The 27,389-nt window shown below is 38.1% G+C and overlaps 1 protein-coding gene across 7 annotated transcripts in view; it reads left to right on the plus strand.

Annotated features, from left to right (window-relative positions):
- NLN (neurolysin) overlaps positions 1-12,996 on the plus strand; it is a 90,307-nt gene extending 77,311 nt beyond the window's left edge. For 5 of the 7 annotated variants that reach the window (XM_019743911.3, XM_019743902.3, XM_074328889.2 and 2 more), the window contains 4 exons: positions 204-390; positions 718-846; positions 2,071-2,207; positions 11,114-12,438. In XM_019743911.3, coding sequence (XP_019599470.3) covers positions 204-390; positions 718-846; positions 2,071-2,207; positions 11,114-11,248 — 588 coding nt within the window. In that variant the 3' untranslated portion in view covers positions 11,249-12,438. Of the gene's footprint in view, positions 1-203; positions 391-717; positions 847-2,070; positions 2,208-11,113 lie in introns of all 7 variants that reach the window. The other 2 variants (XM_074328892.2, XM_074328894.2) reach the window with 1 other exon arrangement.
- Positions 12,997-27,389: the final 14,393 nt, after the last annotated feature.

Here is a 27,389-nt window from a genome sequence, read left to right on the forward strand (position 1 = left end):
TTATTTGTGGGGTATTTTTCATGCTGCTAGGCAGGTGTATTTTATTTTCATTTAAGTTTGAGGTTTTCTTACCTTCATTCAAAGGAGCCATTGACTGATTCTGACTTAAGTTTTAGAGAATCTTAATTGCAATTCATCACATATTTGTTTTTCATTCAGTGTGTGCTTGTTTTTTTTAAAAGCCCTCTATGCTTACTTTCTAGACTGATTTTGCACGATTTAGTGGAACAAATGTGGAAACTGACTTTGTAGAGGCACCATCACAGATGCTTGAAAATTGGGTGTGGGACATTGATTCCCTCCGAAGACTATCCAAACATTATAAAGATGGAAGACCGATTATGGATGATCTGCTGGAAAAACTCGTTGCTTCTAGACTGGTCAACACAGGTATGACTTGTAATTTTAGAAAAGGAAAATAAATTTAAATTACTTAATAGAGAATTGCAGGCATCTTCTTCTATAGAACTAGTTCTCCTTTAATAATGATTGTACCCCAAAACTGCTAATACGGGAAGACCGCTGAATATAATACTGAACCCTGGGATTACGTCCAAGAAGAAAACTACATCTCATTTAAATTTTAAATGAGATGTCTTGCTGCTCCCATTTTTGTAACAAGTACTACAGGAATCAGTTTTGAAATCTATGATCTTGTGATATTAGAACACACAGTTCTCTTCTACAAAACATGCCCAAACATTCTTATGTTATTAGGTCTTCTGACTTTACGCCAGATTGTTTTGAGCAAAGTTGATCAGTCTCTCCATACCGATGCGTCGTTGGATGCTGCAAGTGAATATGCCAAATATTGCACAGAAATTTTAGGCGTTGCTGCTACTCCAGGTGGGTAAATACTATGGGTTGAGTGTATTTCTCCTGTGCAGTACAGGGTATTCTCCTCACACTGCCAGGAAAGGTAAGCATTTGTCAGGTAGATTACCTAGTGTAATTTGTTTCTCGTTTCTGTAATCAGGCCATGACTTTCAGATGATCATACTCTGGCCACATGAGTTACCCTGTCCAAATGTGCTTGAAGGAAAGGTGGCTCCAGCCTTGCAGCATTTTAGTGTAATCAGGCGTGAGCAATTGGCCTCCACCCCAGAGCCCAGAAAGCCATTCACATTTGGCAGCACCCGCCTGGGTTCCCCCTCCCTGGATGCACCACGACTTCCCAATTATTTCAGTAAGAAACTGCCAGAAGGTACCATTGCAGAGAGAAAGCACAAACTTATGCCTTGTTTCGGATTCTGTTAAGGCAGCTTGACTTAGCAGTTTCTAACCTTACATTTGTGAGATTCATGTGGGTGTGTGGATAGCTGCACAGATGTATGTTTACATTTATATTTATATGTTTGAAGCCAACATATAGTTGTAAGTATATGTAATTGGTAAGGTGACTTTTTTTTCCACCAAGGAAGTTGTTATTGAAAGGAATCATTCACATTTATAGAGATAACAAAGGTCAGAATAGTCGGTAGAGTCTATCTAGGGCTTCACTTTTCTTGTGTGCTCTGTTTATAGTAAACCCTACAGCAACTTTGTGCCTCAGGCCATTTTGACAAAATCCTTTTTTAAAGTAGCCCTAAAGGTCAATTGAATTAGGAAGATTTTTTTTAGCTTTTCAAGTAAAGAGTTCTTTTTCAGTAATTATGAATGTAAAATAAGTGCCTTTCTGACACACTATTTAAATATATAGATGTGTGACAAAGAATAGGCTTAATATTAGAGTATTTGTAAGATACAGTACATTATGTGTGTAAGGGATGAGAAAGGACTGAGGGAATCTGAAATACTGAGACATCTGATGGGTGTGGACAAAGCCTCTGAAACTACGGTTAGGCATTCCAGAGCTTAGGGCCGAAACCAGCTCTGAGGTTGAGCCATCTCAGGAGAGAAGTTTGTAAACATCTTGACCAAGGGCACACAGAAACCTTGGGTGTACTAGAGGTGAAATCCTATCACTCTCTCCTCCCACACCTGGGCTCCCTGTAGGGAAACCTGAGCTAGCAGATAACCTGGTAATTAACTTTGGCCATGACATTGATTGAAATGTATCTTTCTTTAAAGGTACAAATATGCCAGCTACTTTTGGACATTTGGCAGGAGGATATGATGGCCAATATTATGGATATCTTTGGAGTGAAGTATTTTCCATGGATATGTTTTACAGCTGTTTTAAAAAAGAAGGGATAATGAATCCAGAGGTATTGTCTTTTTTTTCTCCTTTTGTTTATTTCGTAGTTGCTCCTTCCCCTTTAACTCGTAGATTTTAGAGTAAGAGGTTTGGTAACAGCTTTTAATTTTTAACTGTAAAGTCTTGAATCTTCTTAAATCGTACATCATGTTGTAGTGTACAAACGATTAATTTTGTAAGTTTAAAAAAAACCCTGCATTTTCTCGCTTATTAACATTCCAGTATATTGCATAATTAAAATTCAAAGCTTTGTTTATGCATTTAAGCATTTATAGCTGCTAGTTTTGACATGCACCATACAATGTTTTAGTTTTATAGAAGATTGGGAAAGAAAACTAAACTCCTTCCTGATATAAATGGTTTGTTTATGTTTTGATACTCTCTACACACTTTCCTTATACATTTTCTGTGGGAGCCACCCTTTTTCTGTGGCTGGCAAACCCCACCTACTACATAGTTTGTAACCTAAATGCCTTTAAGTAATTTAAGCTGCTTCATTAACCTGAGCCATTCCTTTCCGTGTACAGCGAATGGACTGCCAGGTGGCTGCCAGCCAACCTTCCTGAGTTACAGTCCCCTGTCTCCACTCTTGTTGAAGACTCAGCTGTCAGATTATTTCTAGGGCTGGTGCATTTGCCAGTGTGTTTTTCATTCTGTTTGATTCAGAAATTAGGAGAGCAAATTATCAAAATCAGGCTCTCTGTGCTTATTTCAACCAACTGATTTGTTCCTCAAACTTCATATTTCTGGATTGCATAGTGCCCTACACATATGCACTGAAATACATTGATGTAATTTAGACTACCATCCCTCCCCCAATCACACACACACACAAAAAAAATCTCCACAGTACCTACATTCTATACTAGACTTGCTAATCACTCCATCTTCCATCCCACCCTACCCAGGCTGTTAGTTCCCTTTAAGTCTCCTTCCATTCCCTGGCCAACTCATTTACAATGGTCAACCACTTCTCATAAATATCCTGACCTCTGCATGACCTTCAGCCAGTGCCCAGCCCTGGATTCCTCCATCATGTCATTTAGAGATGGTGCCCTTGGGATTCAGAATGTTCCGGAGAAGATCAGATGACTCCATTAACATGCCCAACTACAAAGTCATGCTGTCCAACCTCAACTGGACACCCAGTGTTACTCTGCAGTCATGTTCCACTTCCCTGAGTCCCACCACCTCTGTCTTCTCTGGGCAGATGATCTTTACTAAGAAAATTAAGATCACTGAGCACAAGTACCTTCATCTTTGTTATTCTTTCTATACATCAATGCTTATCGTCTTTCCTCCTGCCTGAGGAGATGTCTCTAATACCAAGCCTTCCTCATTTGCCATCTTGGAAAAAAACTGGGGTTATTGCTATTGGTTCTGATAATCTCATTGCTCCTACTCAGGTGTTCTTCCTTTCACAGTCTCATTTCTTAGTGTAAGAAACAGTCTTTGCAAACCTCTGTTTCCTGGTTTTTGCTTCCATCAACTAAACTGGAAAATTATCCTCTCTCCAGCATTACCACTGATGACCCAATCGTCAACTTCCAAAGGCCCTGATCTGCCTTTTTTGTTTTTTTTTCTATTTCTTACTTCTTGTTATTCCTCTCTTTGTTCACAGCCCTGAGGTTCGCAATCAGATTCCTTCCTTACCTCCCAGAACTCCCTGTGTGTCAGCCAAATTTCTGTGTTCCTGTAGATCTTTCCATCTTCACAAATTTATTCATTGTATTTCTTCCACCTGAAATGTACGACTTCCTTGTCTATGATTCTCAGAAACCCTTCCATTCTTAAAAGCTCTTCTCAAGTGGCTGGTCATTTATGAAGTCTTTCAAATCATCCAAACCAAAAGTGACTTTTCCATCCTCTAAACAGAAGAGTGGGCTTGGGCTTGGGGGAAAGGCTTCAGTAAGCTTTTTCTTATGTCTGGAATGTTTAACATAACTATCAAGCAAAGTGAAAAAAATCAGATTATAAAATACTATATACCAGAGGATGCAATTTTTTTTTTTTTTTTAATTGGGGAATATTGGGGAACAGCATGTTTCTCTAGGGCCCATCAGCTCCAAGTCATTTTCCTTACATCTAGTTATGGAGGGTGCAGCTCAACTCCAATTCCAGTCGCCGTTTTCAGTCTTTAGTTGCAGGGGGCACAGCCCACCATCCCATGCAGGAATTGAACTAGAAACGTTGTGTTGAGAGCTCGTGATTTAACCATCTGAGCCATCCAGCCGCCCCTCCGGAAGCTCAATGGCAGCTCATTGTCTTCAATCTAGTTGTGGAGGGCCCAGCTCACTGGCTCATAGGGGAGTCGAACTGGCAACCCCATGTTCAGAGGCCACACTCTAACCAACTGAGCCATCCAGCCACCCCACAAATTTTTATTTTAAAACATATGTGTAGGGGAAAAGTACATCAAAATGTTGTCAATTGTTATCTTTGGGTTGTAGAGTTATGAGTGATTATTAAATATTTTTCTGTACTTTTTATGTAGCTTTTTCTTATTTTTACGTAGAGTACGTATTATTGTAGAAATTGGAAAGCAATGTTTGAAGAAACACAAAGTCTCAGTACGTAAAGGCATGATTATGACCTCTTACTGGCTCTTATTAGTTGGTGAGGCTTCCTGGCATAAGTGCTACAGTACTTCTTTCAATGAAGCCTCCTCATTCATCTCCTCTTCCAGCTGCCAAGGTTAATAGCCCAGGTACAAAGTACTGATCCCAGTGGATCCCCCGGAAGGAACTTGCAAGTCCAGCAGAAGCAACCCTGCCATTATGCTTCTATGTACTTCCTGCTATTCTCCAGCTTCACAGTTTGGCAGGGAGCCAGACTACTCGTAATTTAAACAAAGGAATTGGGTTGAACTTGGAGAAAACAAGATTACCAACTACTTGGACTTGTTTACTTGTGATATTAAGACAGTTTTCAGTTTTACTAAAATTCTGGATCCAACAGGGCTGTATATTATTACTTGTCTTATGACATGAAGCTGGCTTTAATCCCTTCTTTTTTCCTTTCTTATCAAATACTCTGGAATGTCATGTCATTTATTGCTCCCCTGCTGTCACGACAATAGTGAGTGTGGCTCCAGTGACCACGAGAGTCCCTTTGCGCCTCACCCTCACACTCTTTTATGGCAGATACTGGAACAGCTTTTTAAATAGACATTTTATCTCCTCCTACCGTGTACTGTCTGTTTGGTTTGGTGGCGGGTTTTTTTTGGTTTGTTTTTGTTTTTTAGAAATATTTGCACTAAAATAACACCCAATTTACAAAATTCAAATATCACTTATTCAAAATTAATATTTTGGAATAATAATCCTATTCTCCAAAAAAACTTAGGTCATTATTACAACTATGTTGTGATGAAGAGAAAGAATTTTTATGGTATAAAGAGAAAGAATTTTTATGTTGTGATGAAGAGAAAGAATTTTTATGGCTTCAGATCAAATACTGTATTTGATCTGAAATCACGAGAATCAGAGCAATCCCAATATGTCATGCAGACTTCATTGTCTCAAGGCCTTCATCTTCCCTAGTGTGTTCGGATCATTTTAAGATAGCAGGATGGCCTTTCAAGGAGTCAGTGCCTGCTGTTCTTCGTCCCCAATCTCTGAAAGATCATATATTGTGGACATTATTGGCCATGGTTATTGGGATCAGCAAAAGAACATCCTGAGGCCTTCTCACTGTAACCTCGTGCCATCCTGCAAAGCCCAGAGTCTGTTCTGAGAACCATTCCACTTCTTAGCAAGTAGAACTGTAGAACGCGTGTCACTCCTCTGGGAAAACAGCAATAGGAAGGATCAAATGTAAACCTCTAGCCTGCTGAATACCAAATGGTAGCAATAGAATATTCTGTGGTACAATTGTTTCCATTCTGTTTGTGAGGGCTTTTATCAAAGTGTTAGAACTGGCCATGTACCTATAATAGCCTAAAAGTTTGCTACCTCTGGTTTTATATATTCCTCATAGTAAGTAGATACAATAGCTTAACTGTTTAATTGGTTTGGTAAATATTATCTAGTCTGTTTCTAGTGGATTATGGAGAAGTCTCATTATCAGACATAGCTTTTACTACTCCAGGTGATCCCTTAAATAATTGGGAAAAGGATCTGCTTGGGATTAACACTTTTCCAGCAAGCTCTAAGATCTCGTTAAGGATAGCTTGAAGGTCACCAAATGTAGTTTCAAAATCCAGCAGCTAATCATAGGGTTGAAAAACTGGGGGCATTTAACTAGGGCCATTTCTTTTTATAAGGCAACTTCATTGTGGGAAATTTTCCTAAGAGGTAATAAACATTGTGGATTCAAAGGCAATTATATTATTAAGCTAGAATAATCTTTTTTGCATTAGAGAAATTGCTAAGCTTTGTTTTTTCCATCAATGAAGGAGAAACACAACCAAACCTCACTGCTGAAAGGAATGCCAAGAAAATCAAGATAAAGTATAACTATTATATTTTAACACAGAATGTCATAAGGAAGTAGTTACATCTTACAAGCAATAACAGACAGAAACATGAAGAATCTTGGTTAAACCTGAAAAAGAATTACCTGACAGAGAATGTGTAATGTCAAGCTAAGTATTCGAGTGCTTTTCAAACAGAATCCGGGGTCCAGTTCCTGCTATATGTTGTCACGGGAGAATATGAAACTTTCTGTGTTGACGGCCTTACAAATGGATTAACTTCTGCTTCAGCCCTCCTGTCCTAACCACCCCAAGGCTGACTTTTCTTACACTTCAACCTTTTCTAACAGATTTAGATTTTGCCCGATTTAAAGGACGAGGAAGGAAGTAGGATTGATTTCCAACCTACTTCTTGAATATTTACAAGGCCAGACCTTCTAACTCTTGAATCCCAACCAGCTGAAAGAGGTTTTTCTTCCTTTGTATTCTGACAGCCCTTCTTTGTGTTTCTCTTAGTCCTAATAATCTGCCTTGTTAATTGTCTACTTCTTTATCTCACCTCTTAGACCCTAAGGCCCTGTAATAGAAACTGTTTTATTCATCTTTGTGTTTGTCCTCTGCTTCAAAACTGTTACATTTAATTATCACTGTTACAAATGGGTACCTCTTTGGACCTAACTGGTAGTTCCTCCCCGCCCCCATCTGCTTCCATTCCTCTACTACCCTAATGCATACTACTACCCAGGGTACCTTTTTCCTCCGATCTCCTCCCTCCACTTAAATAAAGATTTATCCTTCTATCCTCACACATGGAAACTTTGCCTAAGGTTTCCAGAAGGCCTCTTCTAATCAAGTAAAGATTCCCAGCACTGTTCTAATTTTCATCGCCCTGACTCCCAGCACCAGTCTTTTCACTCTCTCCCTCCTTCGTTGTTGTCAAAGGTGTTCCTTTTCCACCCACCGTCTCTCCACCCTCATAGGAAACAAAGGGTGTGCTGTTGGGAAGGCGTTGACTGATAGGCTGTGGAAGCAAAGGTTTCAAAGTCCACTTTGAAAGCAGGCTGGTGCGCCTGCTAGGTGCCCTGTCCTTGGGTGGATGCTCTCTGCCCTGCTGCCTGTTACTCAGTGTAGGAAGGAGGCGACTCTGGCTCTACTCCCCAGAGTCAGTCACAATGAGGAGGAAGTGGGGAGGGTTGGGAGGCAGTGGGAACATGCATGTGCTGCTTCAGAGATGCCAGAGACAGCATGAGACCCGATCTGTTTCCTATTTGTATGTTCTCATCACGGATAGATGATGGACATCCTTCATTCACATAGTTCTGGTGGCTCTCAAAGTACTACCTCAAATAAAAGATACATATTCTTAGATAAAATGAGTGCCTTGTCTCTCCTACTTAATAGTCCCACTGAATTATATATTCTATTTCATACTAATAGTGGAGGTACAGTCTCTTGTGCTTTTTTCTTTCTTTCTTTTTTTTTTTCTTTTTTAGCTCTATTAGTAGACAAAACTAATTTTAAAGACATACCAAACCAGGAATGCATTTGTTTCCCAGGACTGTTTAGGAGAAACTGAACTTTGGGGCAGTGTGAGAGAAAAGGAAATGAAAGGAGTGAAAGATGACTAAGATTTATTGAATATCACTATACGTGCCAGGTATTATGGTAGGGAGTAGGCAATGGGCTGAAATCATCACCTCTAATTCCCCATCAACTGAGTGAGGGAGGCATATTCCCAATGAACAGGTAAGGAAACCAAGGCCCAAGAGCACATAGCTGAGGATGAAGCCAAGATTCAAACCTGGGCCTGACTCCAGAACGCCTGATCTTGCTCTAGAGAGGACTTGCACAATTGCCAAAAGATACACTCTAATCTTCCAGAATGAAAAACCACAGAGGTGGTTGATGGTTATGTTCCTTCATAGAACAGGTAACAGGAGCTCTTACTATGTGCAGATCCTCCTGAAGGATTTTTTTTAGCATGAAAAATTTTAATTATTGTCTTAGAGCTTCCATTTATTTCTGCTTTCCTCGAAGTTCAAGTTTCTTTACTATACAAACAAAGCGGAACAACTTATGACAAAGAATCCTTCTCCTATGGCATATGTCTCCCAGGCCATGTCCTCTCCCCCACAGAGGCTGGTACCTTCCTGAGACACAAAAAATTCACTTAATTTTTTTTTTTTTTTTTTTAAGAAAAGCAAGATCCTATTACCAAAACGAGTCTTAAACTCTTCTCCAAACTTCGTTGCAAAGGAAATGAAACTATTAAAAGGCCATTGCTCTGTAATTCAGGAAATTGAATCAACTTGTTTGGAGCTCTGAGCGGAGGAGGACTAGAGCTGTACTGAGCCACATATTGTGAGACTAAACAGGGGCCTGCTCTGACTGGCTTGCCCATTCGGAAGAGGCATGAGCTGACTTTTCACAACACCACACAGCTACATAGCTCATCAAAGACTTGCTTTTCTTTTCCACCTAAAACTACAGGTCTCTGTAAAAGATGAGAATACTTGGTCAGACGTCAGCATTTTGGGTGATTTATTTTTCACTTTAGATTTCCCTGAGTAGTCCTGTGTTTGTATAATGAAATTATTTTTAATAAATAAAAGATTCTCAGATCGTGAGCGTTAAGAATGTCGGCAGATAAATATTAGTTACTGAGGTTGAATGATGGGTACATGAGAGTTCATGATATTGTTTTCTTTGCTATTAGTAAATATTTAAAATTTTTCCATCATAAAGGGATTAAACTATTTTTATGATTCTGCAGATAAATTTAACTCACATTGTCTAAGTTCTTCCTATACTGCTATCCTCAGACAATATAGTCTTTCCTTACCTTTCTTCTCCCCACTAATTTAACACTGGTCACATTTAGACACATTGGGCAGCGAGTGAAAGGGAAAAGAGGTAAACTGCGATTGGGCTGAAGAGCTCTGATCTGCTACTTCTTAGAATAATAAAGTCTGTGACAAGAATAGCCATCACTCACATTTTAGATTCTAGGTTGATAGCCACTTGTGGGTATTCAGCACTTGAAATGTGACTAGTGCAACTGAAGAATTGAGATGTGCTATAAATGTAAAAAACACATTTGAGTCTTGCAACAACAAATAAATCTCAATAATTTTTTATATTGATGCATGTGGAAATAATATTGTAGATATACTGGTTTAAATAAAATATTTTATTAAAATTAGTTTCACCTACTTTTTCAAATGTGATTATTAGAAAATTTTAAGCTATGTATGTGGCTCACATTCTATTTCTATTCGTCAAACTCTATTGCCCTAGAGTTTATGAGACGTTAATTTTGTTTGGCTAATTATTTACCCCTGATTTGGGCCTAGACTGTAAAGTTAGATGTTAGCCTGTGGATGATTAATAAGTGGCAGATGATATCTGTTTATAACCAAAAGATAATCCCAAAAGTTTTAATTTTATGACCCTGTAGAGCATTAAATAGTTTTGTATCTGACTTGGTAGATTCCATTCATCCACGTTTTATTTTCCTGAACAGTTTGACTAGTCTGATCTCTGATGGTTGTACCAAGCAGAATCATTGTTACAAGTCAAAAGTTGTATTACTTTTGTCTCTGGAAATTCTCTAGCTGTTCTTGTACTCAGAAAGGCTCCTTGTCCTATTGATCAAATGATATAATAGCTATAAATTTAGGAGTATTACTCTGTGAACTGTTTCTTTTACATGTGTATTTAGAATTATGCTTCACTGAACTGTCTTGCCTCGTTTCCCTAAAAGAATGCTGAAAAGGAAGTGAAAATATTGAATAACACTGATATTGAATTACAATTCTTCTCTTTCACTTTATCTGCTCCTATGTTAAATGTAAATAAAAACAGCGAAACTGTGATATGTTTTAAAATTATAGATCTGGTCCTCAAAGAACACTTGACAAAGGTCCTCATTCCCAGCGTTGGGCCCACAGAAATGTCTTACCCTGCACCATGGGACTGTGGTGTTGTCCTATGCCCCCCTCCCCCGCCCCCACCACCTTCTCCCAAGGAACAGGGGTTTTTTATGAGCCCCTCATAAAAACAGATCAGAAGTCATGTGGGCCATAGATGTGCCACTATTTCCAGGTACACGGAACCCCTCCTTGTGGCCTTCTTGAACACTTGCTTTGTAAACCCTTTTGAAATCCCATTTGAAAGGGCGTAACAAATAGGAACCTGTTCTGTATTCTATTTGCTTATTTCTTGTGCGTCTGTTTGCTCACATTGTCATTTCACTGCTGAGAATCAAGGGAGACGAGACAGTAATAAAGGGAAGTGTAGGAGACTGGAGGTCTAAGCTCAGATCGCTTAGCTACCAGAATAAATAAATACCACAGCGCCACAGGCCCAGCACAAGGGAACATCCAGACAGAATGAAGCTGAGGTCCCTGTTTCTTCACCCCTTCCCTTTTCTCTTTTGCATCTAGAGATTTGGAAAACTGCTATAACCGTGAATTATTAGGCATGATGTTTTATTTTATTAGGTTGGAATGAAATACAGAAACCTAATCCTGAAACCTGGGGGATCTCTGGACGGCATGGACATGCTCCAGAATTTCTTGGAACGTGAGCCAAACCAAAAGGCGTTCTTAATGAGCAGAGGCCTGCACGCTCCGTAGGCTGGGGCTCTTTGGTAGCCATCCACGTCTGGAGGACAAGTCGACACCACCATGTGTCACTGGCCTGGAAACTGAAGGGAGTTTTGCAAGTGAAAATTTAGATTTCTATTGACTGCCTTTTGTTGTTTGAGTTGAAAACTTACACAGATGTAAATGGAATTATAAATACTGTGACCTAAGAAGAGGCCCATTCGAAAATAATTGTACTATAAAATTTCATAAAAATAGATTTGATTTTTTTTATAAAAGTTTCATATGAATGTAATTTGATTTTTTTTGTACTCTTGTAATCTAGATAATATAATGTAAGAGGGCTCAGAATTTTTAAATTGAATCATATACATTACATAATTTGATCCTTCTTATATCATGCAGTTTTATACTTGGGATTTCTGGACATAAATGAATCACCATATTCCTCTGGTAAATATTTTCTGGGAGCTCTGCATCAACTTTGACTCTGTCTCACAGTCAAGTGTGACCTCTTTGCCTACATACCTCAGGGCCAGGGGAATATGCCTCAGCAATGCATTCATTTATCTTTGAGTTGAAGGCCGTGTGATTCCCAACTTTCTGCCACACTTAAATTATAGTCCTCCACTTGGGTGTCTTTTCTGTCTAACGTCCAGTCAAAGGGTACCAAACAGTATGAGTTTTAACTGAACTAGCCCAATGTACATTGCAGGTTTTTGTATCTTGTATTAGAGGTGCCCTTCCACGTCAGCATACAAGATTGTCAGTCTTTTGGCATATTTGCTAATAAGAACACTAAGGAAGTGTATCTCTTCTTCGGTTTCTAAGAAGTGGTGGGACTTGACCTCCTCCCAAAGTGGCGGGTACACATGTCACCAATGGCTATTTAGAGAGCTGAACCTGATGCAGAGCATAAGAGTTCAGAAACTCCAGAAGAGTGGGTTCTAGACAGAAGCGCTTTAGGACAGCTGCTCCCAAGTGTTACACGTGTGCTTAAACTCAGCCACGGGGAAATGGCTCTTCAGTGGTCTGTTTGGTCTGGTGATTTTTATTTGACATGAACCTTGGGATCTCTCTTCAACTAAATATGGGCCTGAATTCCAATTCTGCAGCAGACCAGTAAACTCACAGTACTTATTTTTCCTCTAGGAGTCTACACAATAAGAAAACTACAACTGGACAAGAAAACTTTTTAAATGAAAAAGCAAAAAAACAAACTTTGAATGTACTCTGCATAAGTCTTCCAGTTGTTTCCCACTGGGTACCTGAGGTATGACTTCACTGGCCAGGGACAAAATGAAAACCTTTCTGTTCTCTAGTCCAAATGGACTTTGTGCTAAATAAAAAAAAAAATATTATGCTGCACAATAAAATTATAGACAGCAGGAAAAATCCAGAGCTTTGGTGACACAGAAGAAAATTCTAAGATGGTTATTGTCAAGCAAACAGCTTAAACGTCCACATGCAATCTTACCCTCCTGACTGAGATAATTGCCTGGTCCTTCTTTCTCCCACATTCACTCAAGGTCACTGCCTCTGGTCCCCAAAGCTCTTTTTTTGGTCTTAGCAACCTGTGTACTTTTCTCATATCTTTTTTCCCCCACAGACTGTTCTGTTTTCCAGTTTCAGACAAAAACTCTCTTCAGCTTTTTCTATTGCCTAATGTGTCTCCTTAACAATAACTTTATCATTTTAAATCTTATTTCACATGGAAAAACTAATACTTGCTGTGAAAAAGGCTGCACGCAATAAAATTGCATTATTATCCAAGAGAACGAACTTAAACATTTCTTTCATACGTTAATGTAAAAACTGAAATGCATGAGAGAGCAAAAGCTCTGTAATATGCTTTTTATTTAGGGTCCACAACTAATATTTAAAATCTACCAAGGAAAAGCCACAAAATCAAGTACCCAAAAATATTCTCTACCATAATTCAAAACTAAGGACTTATTTTTTGAAGCCTTTTTGAATGTGGCCATCCATCTGCTTGTTCTTTTTTTCCAGATCAGAGCATAGAGTGTTGGTGAGGCACTCTGAAGGGTGGATAACTATAAAAATTGTCATTGGACAACCTACACTTCAGATTTATGGACTGAGTCACAAGTAATAAAATCTCTCTTGGTTATTGATCCAGAAGATTTAGATTTGTTTCAGGTTTGGGGGGAGGCATCAGTACGTTGCTAAGGGCAAGTTCTTAGTCATTTTATATTAATATATAGTAGACATGCCGAAGGATTTAACTTTAAGATGCCACAGAGAAGAGAAAGAAAAGTCCTGATGTTATACCACGTAATGCAGATTTTTATTCCTCTAAGAGAAACGTTGTTTGTTCCCTAAAATAACAAGATTATCTTCAAGAGTTGTTCATGCCTGTCTTGCCTTCCTAAAACTAATATGATGAAAAATGGATATCTGTAGCTCTTTTGACTTGACAAACTGCATGGTGTAAGAGACCAAAATAGAGAAAATAGTTCTTTAAAAAAATTGATCGGATCTGTACTTATACTTTGTACTTGGCTTAACTAATAGAGAATGACTTAACTTTCTCCTTTACTGTTTTGCCTTTAACCTTTGTGTATGAAGGTGTAGAGTAATCCTGCCTCCTCCGTGGGTCAACTGCTTTGTTTATGACCATTTTTTCATGTTTTTCATTTCTATCATGCACAAGAATTTGACATGTTCTTAAGGAAATGGCGTTAAAATACTAACCCCCCAAATTGGGTTTAGGCATAGTTAACTGAGCCCCACAGAGTGCTAAAAGAGAAACCCTATTTCATCTGACTAGATGCAATGACCAAGGCTTCTTTCTTCCCTCAACACAACATTATTACAGTTATGCATCTCCCACCTGAAATTGGATAGCCTCTCAAAATTGAATATGCCTTCTCTTATGAATATTTGGTGAGAATAAAAGCAAAAAAAGACATACATGCTTCCATTTTCTTTGAAACAGTCAATGTCCAAAGTTTATTTTTTCAGTCATCCTTAATGGAGAAATTCCACTGAAACTGATCTAGTACCAACTATATCAAAGCAAAGAACAAAGGTCACAAAATCTAAATACTATATCAATGTAGTCTTTTCCAACATACCCACAATAACACTATACATGGAGACTTTGAAAAAATTTTTTGAAAAATTGAGATAATCAACACAGCCCCTCACATACCTCTCTCCAGTAAATGATTCTTGAGTTTTTATTTGGTTGAATTTATCTCGTAGTTTCCTTTCCAGATAAAGTACAGGTCCAATGCATCTGGTCCTGTGTGTGTGTACAAGAAAAGGGAAGAGGTGAATACGACACTGCATCGCATGAGCTGACACACATTTTAGGTGCTTATTTCATAGCTCCTGGAGGCTCACCTAAAAATTAACTACCATGATAAAATGTCTAGCATTTGTCGTCAGAGAAATTACATGGCTTAAAGACTGGTTTAAAGGCACAGTGTTCACTGAATCCAAAAAGACTCTTGACATCTCTGTTGACATCTTTGTGGCCATGATGAGGATACGACTGGGTAATTGTTAGCCAGGTGGATTCCTAGCTATGGACACAACCTAAGAGAGTTGAATAATGATTCACATTAAACAGTGGGAAATTTTTAGTCCTTTGGGTGAAGACACAATGAAGTCCATAGAAAGTATTATCAAATTTATAAAGAGCAAGAATGGTTAAATACGATGACATTGTGATTTAAAATTATTTCAGTGCTGAGATAAATTTAAGGTGAAATTGGGCACATTCCATTGCCAAAGTAAAAGGAGGGGAAACCTGACTCGATAGTGGTACTCAGGAAACAAGACCTGGCAGTTTTATTTGACCGTATTCTAACATAAGCCCACAGTACAGCACACCTGGGGAGGGCAATAGGAGAGAATGAAAGCTTTATAAGAGTCTATTGATGGAAGAATGTCCAGGTCAAAAGAATAATCCCTCTGGACTTCAGTGTGGTAAGATCAATCACAGCTAGAATATCATGTTCTGTTCTAGGTGTCACATTTTAAGTAGACTGGCCAAGTATTACAGTGTTTGGAAGAGTCAACAGGAGGGTGATGACCTTGAAAATACTTCTCAAGAGAACTGCATAAAAGAATTAGGGAAGTTCCATCAAGAGACAAATTCAGAAATATAAATAGCTCTTTTCAAATCCTTGAATGATAGGGGAGAAAGAATAGGATAATTCTGAGAAATGGTTGGAAAATATAAGGAGGCTTTAGTTCAGTATGAGGAAGCAGTTTCTAATAATTATTGTTGATTACAGATGCATTCTGCTACTACTGCTAATGAGTATTCAAACAAAACCTGTGACTGCCAGGAGTGTTTTTACAAAGGGGATTCATCCTTGGAGTAGACATTCCTACCAGAGCAGCTTTGAGGTCTCCTCCAGAGTTTAAGATGCAGCAAATATATAATGATCATCAGCAAAATGTTACTCAGGTGAAAGAAACATTTACATGCTGGATCTTAGAAATGGTATTTAGGTGGTTGCAGCTCCCTCATACTGCAGGATTATAGTTCAAGCATCGTGTTTTAAGCATTAACTTACTCCTCATCTGTGATCAGCCAGTGCATATCTAGAGGTTACTATCAGTCTTCTGATGGGTAGTGTGGTAACTGAAGGTGAGAGCATAGCAGTCCTATATGGCCATAATAAAGCCAAAAACTCTTATAGAATGAACAAAGGTTCATTTTCTTCCTTTATAGAATTTACAGTTGCTCTCTGCCCATTCCCCCCACCACTGTCTTCATCACACATATACAAGAGGCAAAATGTAACTCAAATACCCAGTTGAGTATGTACCATAATGTGATGTCTTCAAGTCATGGTTTCCATCCCGTTCTCCACAGGCCTTGAATCATAGTGAATAGTCCATGGATATTTGTTAAATAAGCTTACCTTCTTTAAAATTACCTTTTGCTGTAAGGATGCATTTTTCTACAATAACTGCAAAATATCTCATTTATAAATGGATCTAAAACTACATAGATACATGCTTTCTACACCTTTTATGGAAGGGGCACTTCTCCTTAGTATTCTGGAAGAGTTTGTATGAGGTGGATGAAAGAAGTGTGCTTTTTGTAAAAGAAAAAGTGAGAGGCGGAGCATGTTTCTAAAGATCACTTCTCTCTCTGATTCTATATTCTAAACCTAGGAATTCCTTAATCTGGAATCTTTGTTATCCTAGAAGATCTAGGAAAGGGGGAGAGAAAGCATATATCCATGATTGCCCTGAAATTATATTACAATTTTTGTGTACACAGATATGTGCATTTCTTCTAGGGAAAGGATCCCTAGCATTAATCAGAAAAATTTAAGAACTGCTGTCTTAAACAATTTGTTTTCAAACTTTGGGTTTTGGATTCAATTTGAAGACTATAAAGTGTCCATTATCTACTCGGCATTGTGTTTGCCACTGAGGACACAAGTGACTAACAACCCTGAGCCTAAGCTGATCACAGTGTAACGAGGAAGGCAAGTAATAAGTTCGTTGAGATAAAGTATAAAACAAAGGTATGTATAAAAAGCTTTTATGTTGTTTGCCCCCACACTGGCTGACCACTGTACAATTAAAGCTCTGTGCCACACAATTTTAAGATTACCATGCCACTTGACACCACAGACTTATTTCTAACAAAATGGTTGATTTTCTCTTTTCAGCAGGTCAACAGTGGGAATAAATGGTGTTCTTCCGTCTTTGTTATATCCAGGAGTTTCTTAGACCCTGTAGTTAAAGAACTCACAAGTGAGAGATGAAAATATTCACTCTAACCATTTGTATGCATTGTGATCAAATGGCTATAAAATTCTAGCTTTAAGAGGAATGATGTGGGACTCTTCTGACCTGGTAAGTAGAATATACCCAAGAGGCATTGGTGCAGCCTATAAATCTAGAAAACAGGCTGTTAAGGTGACCATTGAGCTATTTAGAGATGGTCTAGAATTAGTCAGGATTCCTTCTTTCCATCTCCCATCAGTGTTAATAATTTTCCATTATACTAATAAAAACTAAAGGAAAAGAACCTAACTTCAATCCCTGACTACCTATTATTTGTAACTTCCCTATATAGCAACTACTTAAGCAGATAATAAAAAACAAAAAACTTCGGAGTTCCAGGTTTTATGACAAAGACTGGAACTGGACTTTAAACGTACACCCCATAAGTTATGCAAAGGTACAGTAATTTATTTCATCAATCATCTGTTGATGAACTTTTAAGTCATTTTCACTCATTGAACATTACAAACAGTGCTGCCAAGATTATCTTTGTGAATATGTCGTTTTCCACATCTGTCAGCTTATCTGTTAAATAACTGTCTCTTTTCTGTTAAATAATTCTCCAAAGTCTAATTCCTGGTTTAAAGGGTAGAAGCATTTTAAATGTTGACACTGTCAAACTGACGCCATGTTTCTTAATGCTGTTTACTACTATTGTTGAACATTGAGGCGGTCACTAAAGATAAACGAGGAAAACTGATGATTAGCAAACAAAGCAAAAAATCTGGCTGTGATATCACTTATATTGCTTTCTTCCCCCATTGGGTGATGAGGACAAGGTTCCTTCTTTCAGAAAGTAGTAGGAGTAATTCCAGACAGGAATTTTCTTTCTCTATTAATGATTGGGTAGGTCCTAACAGGAATGTAAGACTGGATCCCAGAACAAAGCAGCCATCAGTCCCTTTGTAATCAGGGCAAAGTGGAGGAAACCAAAAGCTCCATTTTGTCATCCCTGTCCCAAATCAGACGTCTTTCTGTGGTCTTAAACATTTGTGTGTCTGACAAGTGGGACTTCTGTTGTAATTCACAATGCCATCACTGTTCTGAACATGCACATGGCCCACTCGGTCTCAGCTTCAATTATAAAATCTTCAGCCAGAGGCTATTATGCTCTGTTTTGTTCAGTCAGCAACACAGCCAGTGAATTTCCAACTGGGATCAGGTGGCAAGAGAGAAATTTCTCACACTTCATCTCTGAAGCGCTCATACACCCCAGTACATTTTTCTGCTTTTGGGAATCCCTGGTTAGGAAAACTTTTCTGAAGCCATTTGGGAAGGTGACTCAATTTTACATTTCCTTTTCTAGTTCTAGGTTAGTTAAGAATAGGGAAATAGGAGTAGCTTAATGGTGACTTTATCTAAATGAAGACAGAACCCTCGATTCACAGAGCTCAATCTTTCTGTTTTATTATTTTCATGTCACTAATTCTCTAGTAGATAAGCTACATCCTGGGGTCTAACCAGCCATCTGAAGCATCTTTCTCTCATGTCCTCCCTTCCCTTCATCTTTCTTTCTTCCAAAAGACTAGTTAGATGCATGAAAAATTCTGAGCAAATCTCCAATGCCAGTAGAGTGCAACAGAGGTGTGAGGCCGGCAACGTAGCCAGTGAGACCATGGGCAATGTTCTCGGTGCTTTTTCCTTTGAGAGTGGGGTTTGGAGGGTTTTTCTTACAACATCCCATTTTAAGTCCCAGTCAGTACTCTAACGCCTGCAGGTTAAATAAGAGGTTTGGAAGGATTCAAGTAAGGGCAAACTATATGCAACCACTCCTAAAAGTAAATGCCTTTTTAAAATGTCTACACAAGATACATAGTGCTCTGAAAGGTTTGGCTTCTTTCATAACTCATCAACCAAATTAAAGTAAGGTTATGAACTTGTTCCAGGAAAGCCAGACTGTTACCTAGATGACCTGTATCTACTGAAGTTCAGGTTAGAGTAAAAAAATTAAAAGGGGGGTGGGGGTGGTGGTGGGGCGGAAACAAGTGAAGCCCTGCTTAAACTTTTAAAGCCCTAGTTTAACTTTCCCCTGGTTGAAGCCAACTTGTTTTCTAAGGGTGGTGTGTATTTGTATTAAAGTCTACAAAGCTCCAATTAGTTCCTCTGTCTGCCTAGTAAGTTTCTCAGGACCCTGTCAGAATTCAGCCGGGATGTGTTAGTGCAGCAACGCAGTTTCCGTGGTCCCGGTAGACAAAATGTCACTACCTCTGCTGCGTTCCTCTGGGGTAATAGAAATGAAGTTACTACATTAGGAAATGAATCATGTTGAATCATGTGTCCAGAATTCACATCTCTCACCCTGAACATGTTGACTCCCAGGTTAAGGTCACTGATTCAGCAGCTGGAGGATTCTAGCAGCCAGGAGAGGGTGAGGCAGAAATGCCACTTAAGGAGCATTGAGGTTTGTGATATTTGAGATGGTAATGACCAAGGTTGGTGTGGAGGCTGAAGTTTCAATGTGCCTATCAGAAGGTGAGTGCTGGGAGGTCAGTGTTAGAATGGAGGGCCAAGGACTTAACAGCAGGAAGTGCTGGCTGTGAACTAGGGCAACTTCAGGAATCAGGGTGGGAGGGGGCACTAATAGTCAAAAGAAGAAAATGTTTGACTTCAAGGACATGCTTGATTAACAAATTATTATTTTAATTCAAGGTGAGTAAGGGAAGTTTCCTTTTTCAAAAATAATAGAAGAGAATATCTAACCACTTCCCAAACACTTTCAGGTCTTATTAACCTTTAGTAATAAAAGGTATGATTTAGAAGAAAACTCCTAAAAACTTCCTTATTACCTCATCTATAAAAATGTTTGTAGTCGTTTTTTAATGGAACATTACCAAAAGTTGGCCTTTAGAGTGCATGCCAGAAAAATCGAGCTGTCACCTACAGACTCTAGAGGAAGCAATAAAAGTAGCTGTTTGAAAAACAGCTTGACAACAGTTTGTTACATTTTTAAACAGCTTAATCAATAAACTAAAAGGACACAGAGTGTAGTCACCTCTCTGAGAACCTATAACCAACATAAATAATTCCCTCATCAGAGGCATCTGTCTTAAGTCTTGGAAATTATCATTTTTATCATGATTTTTATCTTGAGTATTTCTTTATGCCCACAAAGCTCAGCACTCCCCGCCTTCACATTCTCACACCACAGTGTTTGAGTAAAGAAAACACAGTGTCAGGCTGGGTGTTTCTTTTGATACTAAGACACTTAAAAGGTAAGTATGGAAAGCGAGAGAAATAAATGTTTATTCCTTTTCCATCTGGATTTTGCAAAGCAAACTGCGAGAGAAAACTACAGTCTCAATCAACATGCATTTTATTTCCTCCTGTTTCTCTCTCTCACTCTGTCAGGATTAAATGTTCCCCTTGTCCTCAACCAAAATGGAAATATGATCTCATTGTTGTTTATTGTGTTGACTTTGTATTTCCTAGGTCAGTAGGGTGTAAATTTTGATTTGCTGATGCACAAACACACAGAAACTCTGGGGAGCTTGCTGGAAGCGTGTCCAAGTGCTGCTGAATCTCCTGGGTAGAGACCGATCAAAATAGAGTAGTGCTTTAAGATGCTAAAGTGGAATCATTGAGCAGTGTCATCTCTAAACTCCAGGTGCAAGTCCAAGGATTCTGCTAGACAGGGTTGCCAAATACTAATTAAAATAATTGGTTATCACGGTTATTCTTAAATCTTCTGATCTTGGGATTTTTCCAGTGAAAAGAAAGGGGGATACATTCCATTCCCTGTACAAAATACAAAAATTTAGATCACATTATATTCTTAGTCAAATGAGCAAGAAATTATCAAGGAAAAATTACTGTATCTTAAATAACAAATTGGAACCAAAACAAGTGTCTGTATATGTGTGTTTCTTCTTTTCTCATTGTCATTGCTCTATGTGTAATAAATAACACAATATATTTCAAAGGACAACATAGGCTAACTTAAATAAGATATATCAAGATGAAGAGACTCATAATAGCCACTACAATTTTCCACGATAAAGGAAAGAACATTTTTCAATATGGAAAATAGGATAAATTTAAGAAACTGGAGAGTTTCAAATACATAGGAAATATAAGGAAAAAAAGAAATTATTATACTTCTGAAACCAACAATACAATTTCATTTCACAGCCATCAGATTGACAGCAATCTGGCAATATCTATTAAGTTGCAGATGAACACATCCAGTAATTCCACTCCAGGGTAGGTACCACCAGACAAACTCTTCTACATGAGTACCATGAAATATCTACTAGAATGCTTACAAAAGCTTTGTTTGGAACAGTCAAACAGTGGAAATGAAAACAAAATATCCATCCACAGAAAAGTGGATAATGCTTTGGGGTTTGTTTGAATAATAGGCTATATTGCAGTTAGGATGAGTGAACTAAAGCTACATACGTGTGTTACATATCAATATAAATACCACTCGAGAACAATGTTGAGCAAAATGTACCATTGCCGAAGATATATTCTGGTTACTATTTATATAGTTTTAGTGTGTGTGTGTTTTATATTTTTATATATGTATACACATATAAATCATGTATGTTCAAAATAACACTATGTATCTTGGATACATACATAGCATTAAAAGTATAAAGACATCCTTATGAAAATGGACACGATATTCAGGACTATGATCAGGGAGAACGGAGAATGGGAGCCAGGAGAGATAACTTAGGGGCCTTCAACTATAACCGCAATCTTTTTTTTTTTTTCCTTTAAAAATTCAATGCAAATAGGGAACAATGTTAAGATTCTTTTTAAGTTTTTTAAATTATTTTTTTCGGTTACAGTTGACATTCAGTATTATTTTGTATTAGTTTCAGGTGTACAGCATAGTGGTTAGACATTTATATAATTTATGCGGTGATTCCTCCGATTAGTACCCACCTGGCACTATACATAGTTATTAAAGCATTATTGTCTATATTCTCTATGCTGTACTTTATATCCCTGTGACTTTTTTGTAACTACCAATTTATATTTTTTAATCCCTTTACCTTTCTCACCCAACCCCCAAACCCACATCTGGTAACCATCAGTTTGTTCTCTATCTATGAATCTGTTTCTGTTTTGTTTGTTCATTTTTTCTTTAGATTCCACATATAAGTGAGATCATATGGTATTTATTTTTCTCAATCTGACTTATTTCACTTAGCATAATACTCTCTAGGTCCATCCAAAAACCTTTGTTTTTTTATTGCTTGAAATATTTTATAATTAAGAAAAGGAATAATACTGTACTTCTGAGAGATCTGTCAGAATGTAGCTTTCAAAGCAGAGTTTTACCAGTCCATCCAACTTCACCCAGTCATATGGAATTCCCACTTTCAAATTTTTGGTTTAAGAATGCCCCTTGGGTGTTCCCATAAAAACTAAAACTGAGCATTCTAATCTAATGAAAATCTGAAAGAGTTGACATTGTTTTATGAAAAGCATGAAAGTTAGGAGGCCTGAGTCCTGCTATCTTGGCTTGCCTCAGGTCTTAAATTAGAAGAGTTGGGTTGGACTCATCTTGGCTGCCCCTTCCCAGGGTGTAGTGCTCGGCCAGTATTCATCACCCACCCCCAGTTTTCCTCCTTCCTATAGCAGAGCCCAGATTTTCACCAAGTATCTTGATTCATCTAAGGGTAATTCCATACCCTTTGCCAATAATTGAGTCGGGAATGGGCCTATGAATTAATCTGAGCCAGTGATAACTGAAGTTTGCTAAGAACTTCTGAGGACAGTTTTCTAGTTTTCAAGATAAAGCTACAGAATGAAATGGTCTTTTCCTCCAGCATTCTTGTGTATAGCTTTGAGGCCCAGAACTGCATCAGGCTGAAGATGAAGGCAATACTTGGTGAAGGAAAGAACCAAGAGAATTACAGAAAATAGAGTCAGTGCAACTAGATTACGTCAACCCTAAAGACCCCCTCACCCTTTGGGCATCCAAGTAAGTGAGCCAGTATATTTCTATATTGTTTAAACCAGTTAAAGTTGGGTTTTTGTTACTTGTGGCGAAAGGCATTCTCACTGAAGCATACATATATGATTCAGCTTCCTCAGGGGTAAGAAGGAAGGGTTGGTATTAGTGCCTGCCCTGCCTCACTGCTTCACTCACTGGTTTTGAGATCAAGGTGAGCCAATGTATGTGAATATGCTTTGTGAACAATAAATTGTTATTTGAGGACAAACCGGTACTATTATTAATTTTGCTATGGAGTTGGAGATACAAATTTTAGTTCACTATATGAATTACACATGTCTTAGAATGTATAGTTATTTAATTCATTTAATTTAAAGTGATACTTCCAGAAATCTTATGAGAATTTATAGGTAATTCTTTGAATCACATGAAGCAGTTACATATTTATAGTATCAGTTGAGAATATTCTCAGCAATGAGTTCTTATACAAGTACAGGGCCAAGGCATTTTGAATAGCCATTTATGTTAAAAGGGTTAAAAGACGTTTGTAAAATATTACTTAACTGTGTGATCTTTGGCATAATCCGTCTGTATCTCAATACTTGCGTTATCTGTGAGGGTTAAGGGAGAAAATACTGTGAAGTACTTAGAGCAGGGCTTGCCACATAGTCACAAGCAGAATAAACAGCCAATACTTATTTATCACTTACTGTGTTCCAGATATGTTCCAAGCACTTCTCATTTACCAACTTATGCAGCAGAACTGTATTGTTAAGTTGTTGTCATTTTGATTTTTAAAATAGCTTTATTCGTTTAAGGAAAATGGTATATTCTTATTATTTAAATAATCCAAACAATGAAGAAAAGTACAAAAATGAAAATCACCCCAAATTACATCTTATTACCTGGACACTAGATAACCAACCAGACATTTATCTGTTTAATGTGGCATGTACACATGTGGACACATCCATATGAGTATATATGCATAAGCATACACGTACATACATATGTATGACGTGTGTGTGTGTTATATACATACATATATGTACACATCTGTTTTTAGTAGGACAAAAAATGGCATTATTTTCTAAAATATATAGTTGATTGCACATCCCAGGGAAAAAAGAAGTACAAATGTTTCATATTATTTAGGATATTGCTTGTAAGTGAGTAGGGTCTAGTCAGAAAGCAGACATCTATCTTTACATAAATAGGGCCATACTCTCTTTTTTCACTAGTCTTAATTTTTTTCAATTTAAATAGCCCTTCAGTTACAGCACATCACCATTATTTTTTCATTACAAATACTTGTTTCTACCTAGTATTTCTCGTTAATTTGTCTATTAGCTCCCTTAACAATTGTCATATACATATTTTTTGCTATTAAATATTTTTTTTAATTGTGGTGAAAATCACTAACATAAAATTCACCATTTTAAGCACTTTTTTCCCAGTGGAAGGAAAAGCAGGTTTATTCAAACTGCTGGTATTCTGGGAGGATGGTGACTCCTGTCCTAAATCCATCCCCCCATCTTAACCATTTTTTAAGTGTAGGTCAGTAAAGTATATTCACATTGTTGTACTACATATTTGCAGAACTTTTTCATCTTGCAAAACTGAAACTCTGTACCCATTGAACAACAAGTTTCTATTTTCCCCTTTCCCCATTTCTGGTACCTGTCTACTTTCTGTTTCTATGAATTTGCAGCGGTCTTATCTTTTTTAAACTCAACTTTCATTCCCCAGCACCTAGTGTAGTCATGTCCCACAAATATGTTAAGGAAATGAATGAATCTGTAATTGCACTGTACAGAAATAAACAAACAAAAAGAGGTCACAGCCTCATTTTTACTAAGAAATCAGTAACCTCCAAATAGCTAAAATCTACTGAACATTTACTGCGTACCAGGCACTTTATATTAATTCTGAACTTGTCCTCTACAGTCATTTCCCAACACAGAAGCCAGACACATGCCCGATGATGTCACACCTCTTCTCAAAACCCTATTATACTAAGATTAAAAGTCAGAGTTTTCACAGTGGCTATAAGGTCCTATCCTACCTGGACCTCTTTACTTTTCTTATCTTTTTCTGCTTCCCATCTCTGTCCCTTCACGCCAGCCACACTGGATTCTTTGCAGTTTTTTAAACATTCCAGCAACATTCACCATTGGGCCATTATACTTCCTGTTCTTTCCACCTGGAACATTCTTGTCTTAGTATACATACTGCATGTACCCTCACTTACATCAGATCTTTGCTTACACATCACCTTGCCAGTGATGCGATCCCTGACTACCTTACTGAAAAGACCAGCATGCCCCACCCCCACTCTGGTTCTCCCCAGTCACTTCCCCTGTTTTTGTCCAGTTGTCACCATGTGATCCAACACAAATTTCCTCATACATTTTGTTCGCTTTCTATTTCCCTCTACATAATGGAAGCTATTTTTGTCTGTCTTATTCACTACTATATCCCAATACCCAGAACTATGCCTGACAGATAGTAGGTGCTCGATAAGTATTAGATAAAACTTAATAAATAGGGACAGCAGGTCAGTGGTTGCCTTGGGCTGGTGAGTCAGAGTTGACTGGGAAGGAGTATAGGAACTAGTTCTGTATCTTGATTATGTGTATGGTTACACAGATGTATAAATTTGTTAAAACTCATTGATATATATGAGTATACTTAAATGGGTGCATTATACTGTATATACATTATACCTCAATAAAGGGAATTTTTTAAAACTAATAATTTGCTTAAGGCCTCAGCATTTGTAAAGTAGTACAGGTATAATTCAAACCTAGGTGTGTCTGATTCCAAAGTCCATCATCTTTTTATGAGGTTATGCCACCTCCCTTAACCTCCACCCTACCTGATTTCCACAACTGGCACCACTGAGCACTTCACCAGAAGGCTCATTCTCACTTGTTTTCATATTTATACACCTCTGAAACAAGCAATACAGTTTTGGTTCTGTCTCTCCCACATTTGTAAGATCTTGGGAACATGAATCATATAGATGGCTAGAATGCATTTGTCTCCTTCTGGGAGACATGGTATAAAGCAAAAAAACAACCAAAAAAAAAAACACACACACAAAAAACCAGAGCCTGTTTCCTAGGACAAGAGTCATTACCTCTCAGAATCTCAGATTCCAAATCTAAAATCAGATACTTGACAGATACTCAATGATACTTAACTGGCACTATGGTCTTTTTTGTCAACTTGCCTAAGGCTATCCAGTACCAAGTTATTCAATCAAACACTAACGTAGGTGTTTTGTTAAGGTATTTTGTAGATGGGATAAACACCTACAATCAGTTGACTTTAAAGAAAGGACAGTACCCTTAATAATCTGGCTGAGCCTGACACAATCAGTTGCAAGTTCTAAGAACAGAAAGGTTTCGCCAAGGAAGAAATTCTGTCTGTGGGCTGAAGTGTCCACTCCTTCCTGAGAGTTTCCAACCTATCTTTCAGGCCCTTTAATGGCCTGCCCTGTGGATTCCATACTTGCTTCCCTAAACCCCAAATTATATACCTTTGTCTTCCTTTGGGAGACATGGTATAAAGCAAAATTCCTTATATAAACCAATTCCTTTCAATAAATTTCTGTGTGTGTGTGTGTGTGTGTGTGTGTGTGTGTGTGTGAGTGTGACATTATATATATGAAAAGCATGCAGGAGTGCAGAAAGAATGTGAATTCTTCCAATTATTAGCATCGTAATGACAATCCCTGGGGCTAATTATTCCCCAAGTACTCATGTTATTACCTACACTTAAGGTGTCTGCAGGGATGAGCCCTGAATCATTAGGGATATGTTACCCATCTCTTCCCTCTCCCTGCCTATGATGGAGTGGGCTTTGTACTGCTATCTATACCCAAATTATCCCAAACTTAAGCCCTTCCTTATCCCTCTAACTCTTGCCCTTAGTTCAGGGGCCTGAGTCTTGAGTGGTGTATACCATCTGAATTTCCTACTACTGTGCCCAGCCTGCTTTATTGGAAGCCTAGTGTTCACCATGTCTGAATTGAAATGATTGTGTCCTTTGGACACTGCATGAGTAGCTCTGCCTGTTCTAGCTGGTTAGGCTTCTGGAGACAACCTTAGCAGCCAGGTCCAACTTGCCATCCAAACTCGATGGGCAGATCTTAAATCTTCCCTACCTCACCAACGGCATGCAGCCCCCAGTACGCCATCAAGCTTCCAAATCCCAGGGCTGTAAAAGATGGTAGAAAGACCAATTCTAATTAACCACAAGTCAGAGAATAAGGGTTTTTCCAAAAGCAAGTGGAATCCAGTTTCCAAAACCGAGACTAAAAATATTCAGAGAGAGAGAGAGCCTAACTTTTTGACTGATTATTTTCAGAAATTAAATTATTTTTCAACTAGCTATTTTGCTGTATTATCCAGTTGTTAACCATTCTGTATATTCTAAAATGTAAACTCTTGCATATCCATGAGAATGGGA

This window comes from Rhinolophus sinicus, chromosome 3 (assembly GCF_057876585.1).
Source record: "Rhinolophus sinicus isolate RSI-liver-muscle chromosome 3, RSI-T2T, whole genome shotgun sequence".
Classification (NCBI taxonomy): Eukaryota; Metazoa; Chordata; class Mammalia; order Chiroptera; family Rhinolophidae; genus Rhinolophus; species Rhinolophus sinicus.